Source organism: Salvelinus sp. IW2-2015, linkage group LG19, assembly GCF_002910315.2.
Source record: "Salvelinus sp. IW2-2015 linkage group LG19, ASM291031v2, whole genome shotgun sequence".
NCBI lineage: Eukaryota > Metazoa > Chordata > Actinopteri > Salmoniformes > Salmonidae > Salvelinus > Salvelinus sp. IW2-2015.
The window spans coordinates 36,831,417-36,835,562 of NC_036859.1; the positions used below are offsets into that span (position 1 = coordinate 36,831,417).

At 43.2% G+C, this 4,146-nt stretch overlaps 1 protein-coding gene across 1 annotated transcript in view; it reads right to left on the reverse strand.

Annotated features, from left to right (window-relative positions):
* Positions 1 to 3,441: 3,441 nt before the first annotated feature.
* LOC111979016 (rho GTPase-activating protein 6-like) overlaps positions 3,442 to 4,146 on the reverse strand; it is a 102,254-nt gene continuing 101,549 nt past the window's right edge. The window contains exon 4 of the mRNA XM_070449055.1: positions 3,442 to 3,514. Coding sequence (XP_070305156.1) covers positions 3,442 to 3,514 — 73 coding nt within the window. The remainder of the gene's footprint in view (positions 3,515 to 4,146) is intronic.

A 4,146-nucleotide genomic window follows, 5' to 3' on the forward strand; every position in this document is an offset into this window, starting at 1 on the left:
TTGAAAGCTAAAATAAAATGTGTAGCTCGTGTGACATGTTTTATTTTTTTAAAGTAGCTCTCATGCTAGAAAAAGTTGTAGACCACTGCCCTACGTTTTACACTTTGACCCCATCCATAAACAACCCCTTCCCCTAAATACCCTCCTTATATTCAGTTTAAACTGGCAGATCTGAGGAACATGGATATCTGCTGTATATTCCTGTGTTTTCCCTCACCATTGGTGACAGAGCCATGTATTTAGAGAGGTGGGACATTGAGGGTTCTACATTATTATGATGCATTAATTAACATGACACCACAACATTCTATGGCAGCCATGTTAGCTCACCATTAACATTACAATAACCAATACCATGTAACTGAATGTTTAGAAATAGAACAATATTCTAAATTCTAAAAGTTGGTCACTCTCTCTACGTACATGGTTCTGGTGACATATAACATTTTGGTGTCAATAAACCACAACAGTAAAATGCCATTATTTTAATGTCGCGCTATATAGTATGTCATCGCTAGTGGCATATACATACAAGGGTTAAATGTCACTATTTTTACACATTTGAATGGAACCATGTTACTGTGTGAGTTCTGGCCTGGCATTGTAATCTGGCCTAATTGTCCCTAGGTCGTAGAGAGTGGCGGGGAGAGGAGGTTACAAGTGGATTAGGATACATCCTATTAGTCAAACAACCATGGCCGTCCCAAATGGCACCCTATTTCCTATATAGTGCACTACGTTTGACCAGCGCCATATTGGTAGTGTACAAAAGTAGTGCGGTATATAGGGAATAGGGTGCCATTTGATATGTAGCCTACAGTCACAGCTAGAAGACAGACAGCAAGGCAACTCAACCGTAAACACAGTATAACAGGTGTCACTGTGCTTGCTTAACGGTATAGCTTACTTCCCTGTCCCTGTCCCTGTCCCTGTCCCTGTCCCTGTCCCTGTCCCTGTCCCTGTCCCTGTCCCAGTTCCTCACTGGGCTCCAACCAGGGATCCTCTACCTCGCAAACACACATGACTGCCCGCTTGACAAACATCTTAGCCAATTATGCTATATAAGGAGACGTGAACATAGATATTTCAAGCTGGGGAGTGAGGTTTCGAATCCAACGGTATACCTTTACAAATAACAGAACTGTAGCTCTATGGTAACACCCCACCGCCCCCTAACTTAGGCCTATACTCCTCCAGTCTCCTTTGTCTACATATCCCCCATTAAGCAGCCCTAATTTTGTAGATAAGACATCGTAATGTCTTGGAGCAAGTGTGAAAACCTGCCCTCTGCTTTCTGACAAACCAGAACGTTTAGTTAGACAATAAGAAGAAACCTGCTGACTGTTCTCTGTAAAGTCTTATATCTAACAGGTAAGGACCTGTGTATGACAGTTCTCTGTAAAGTCCTTATATCTAACAGTAAGGAGCCTGGTTTGACAGTTCTCTGTAAAGTCTTTATATCTTACAGTAAGGACCTGTGTTGACTGTTTCTGTAAATCTTTATATCTATACAGTAAGGACCTGTGTTGACAGTTCTCTGTAAAGTCTTTTATATCTAACCATAAGGACCTGTGTTGACTGTTCTCTGTAAAGTCTTTATATTCGATAACAGTAAGGACCTGTGTTGACTGTTCTCTGTAAAGTCTTATATCTTAACAGTAAGGACCTGTGTTGACTGTTCTCTGTAAAAGCTTTATAACTAACAGTAAGGACCTGTTGTGACTGTTCTCTGTAAAGTCTTTATATCTAACATAAGGACCTTGTTGACTGTTCTCTGTAAAGTCTTTATATCTAACAGTAAGGACCTGTGTTGACTGTTCTCTGTAAAGTCTTTATATCTAACAGTAAGGACCTGTGTTGACTGTTCTCTGTAAAGTCTTTATATCTAACAGTAAGGCCGGCTGTTACTGTTCTCTGTAAAGTCTTTATATCTAACAGTAAGGACTGTGTTGACTTGTTCTCTGTAAAGTCTTAATCTAACGTAAGGACTGTGGTGTTCTACTGATTCTAAGGTGCTAACCACCACACCACACACACACACCACACACACACACACACACACACACACACACACACAACACAACACACACACTACACACACACACACACACACACCAACACACACACACACACACACACACACACACACGGCAGACTGTGACCAGAAGTAAAGCTCTAAGATACTGTAAGGCTGACTGAACCGAAATACAAACCCCCCCCCCCTCCCACACACACACACACATCTCTTCTCTCCTTTTCGTCTCTCTACTCTCACTATCATTCCACCCATCACCCATCATCATCCTTACTTGAAGCCGGTCCAAAGGTACAGTACACGAAAGCCATGGACAGTGTGGGTAGGTACATCAGAGTACCAGATGGGTTGGCACAACAACTAGCTAAATCCTCCAGCTCACTGGTTAACAAGCTAACTGGCTAATTAGCCAGCATGTGGCTTGTTGACTAGCGGGCTAGGTGGCTAATAAGCTAGCTTGCCAACTAGCTAATAAGCTAGCTAGCTAGTAGCTGTTCTCTTTTGAATTACAGGACCATAAGCTAGCTCTGTAGGCCTATGCTAACTGACAGTTGGCTGTGGTACAAGTAGCTACATTCTGGACCCCCCTGCAGAGTTTTACAGATAAAAGGATGTATACACACAAAGCAGATGTGTGTCCCTGTTATGATAAACATGAATGACTTACGCTAACAGTACGTAGCTAGTTCAACCAGCCAGAAATATGATGAATGTTATGGAGGAACATGCATTGGAACTCTGTGGCATAGATATATTACTATCCAGCTGCTAATAGCTCATGTAGGCTTGGGCTTAAACTACAAGGAATGTATACACACATAGCAGCATTGTGTCCCTGTTATGAGAAATTACAGCTTTTACGAGAAAACTGCTACTAGAATACTACACGTAATTCCTGGAACTCTGGCAGCAGGCCGGAATATACAGTGGGAGAACAAGTATTTGATACACTGACGATTTTGGCAGGTTTTCCTACTACAAAGCATGTAGAGGTCTGTAATATTGTTATCATAGTACAACTTCAACTGTGAGAGAAGGAATCTAAAAACAAAAATCCAGAAAATCACATTGTATGATTTTATAAGTAATAATTGGCATTTTATTGCATGACATAAGTTATTTATACATCTCAGAAAAGCAGAACTTAATATTTCGTACAGAAACCTTAGTTTTGCAATTTAAGAGATCATACGTTTCCTGTAGTTCTTGACCAGGTTGCACACAACTGCAGCAGGGATTTTGGCCCACTTCCTCCATACAGACTTCGTTTCCAGATCCTTTCAGTTCGACGGCTGTCGCTGGGCAATACGGACTTTTAGCTCCCTCCAAAGAATTTTCTATATGGGTTCAGTCTGAGACTGGCTAGGCCACTCCAGACCTTGAGATGCTTCTTACGGAGCCACTCCTTAGTTGCCCTGGCGTGTGTTTCGGTCGTTGTCATGCCTGAGGACCCCACACGACCCATCTTCAATGCTCTTACTGAGGAAGGGAGGTTGTTGGTCAAGATCTCGCGATACATGGCCCCATCCATCCTCTCTCCTCAATACGGTGCATTTGTCCTGTCCCCTTTGCAGAAAAGCATCCCCAAAGAGATGATGTTTCCACCTCCATGCTTCACGGTTGGGATGGTGTTCTTGGGGTTGTACTCATCCTTCTTCTTCCTCCAAACACGGCGAGTGGAGTTCAGACCAAAAGCTCTATTTTTGTCTCATCAGACCACATGACCTTTCCCATTCCTCCTCTGGATCATCCAGATGGTCATTGGCAAACTTCAGACGGGCCTGGACATGCGCTGGCTTGAGCAGGGGACCTTGCGTGCGCTGCAGGATTTTAACCATGACGGACGTAGTGTGTTACTAATGGTTTTCTTTGAGACTGTGGTCCCAGCTCTCTTCACGTCATTGACCAGGTGCCTGCCGTGTAGTTCTGGGCTGATCCCGTCACATTCCTCATGATCATTGATGCCCCACGCAGGTGAGATCTTGCATGGAGCGCCCAGACCGAGGGTGATTGACCGTATCTTGAACTTCTTCCATTTTCTAATAATTGTGCCAACAGTTGTTGCCTTCTCACCAAGCTGCTTGCCTATTGTCCGCTTAGCCCATCCCAGT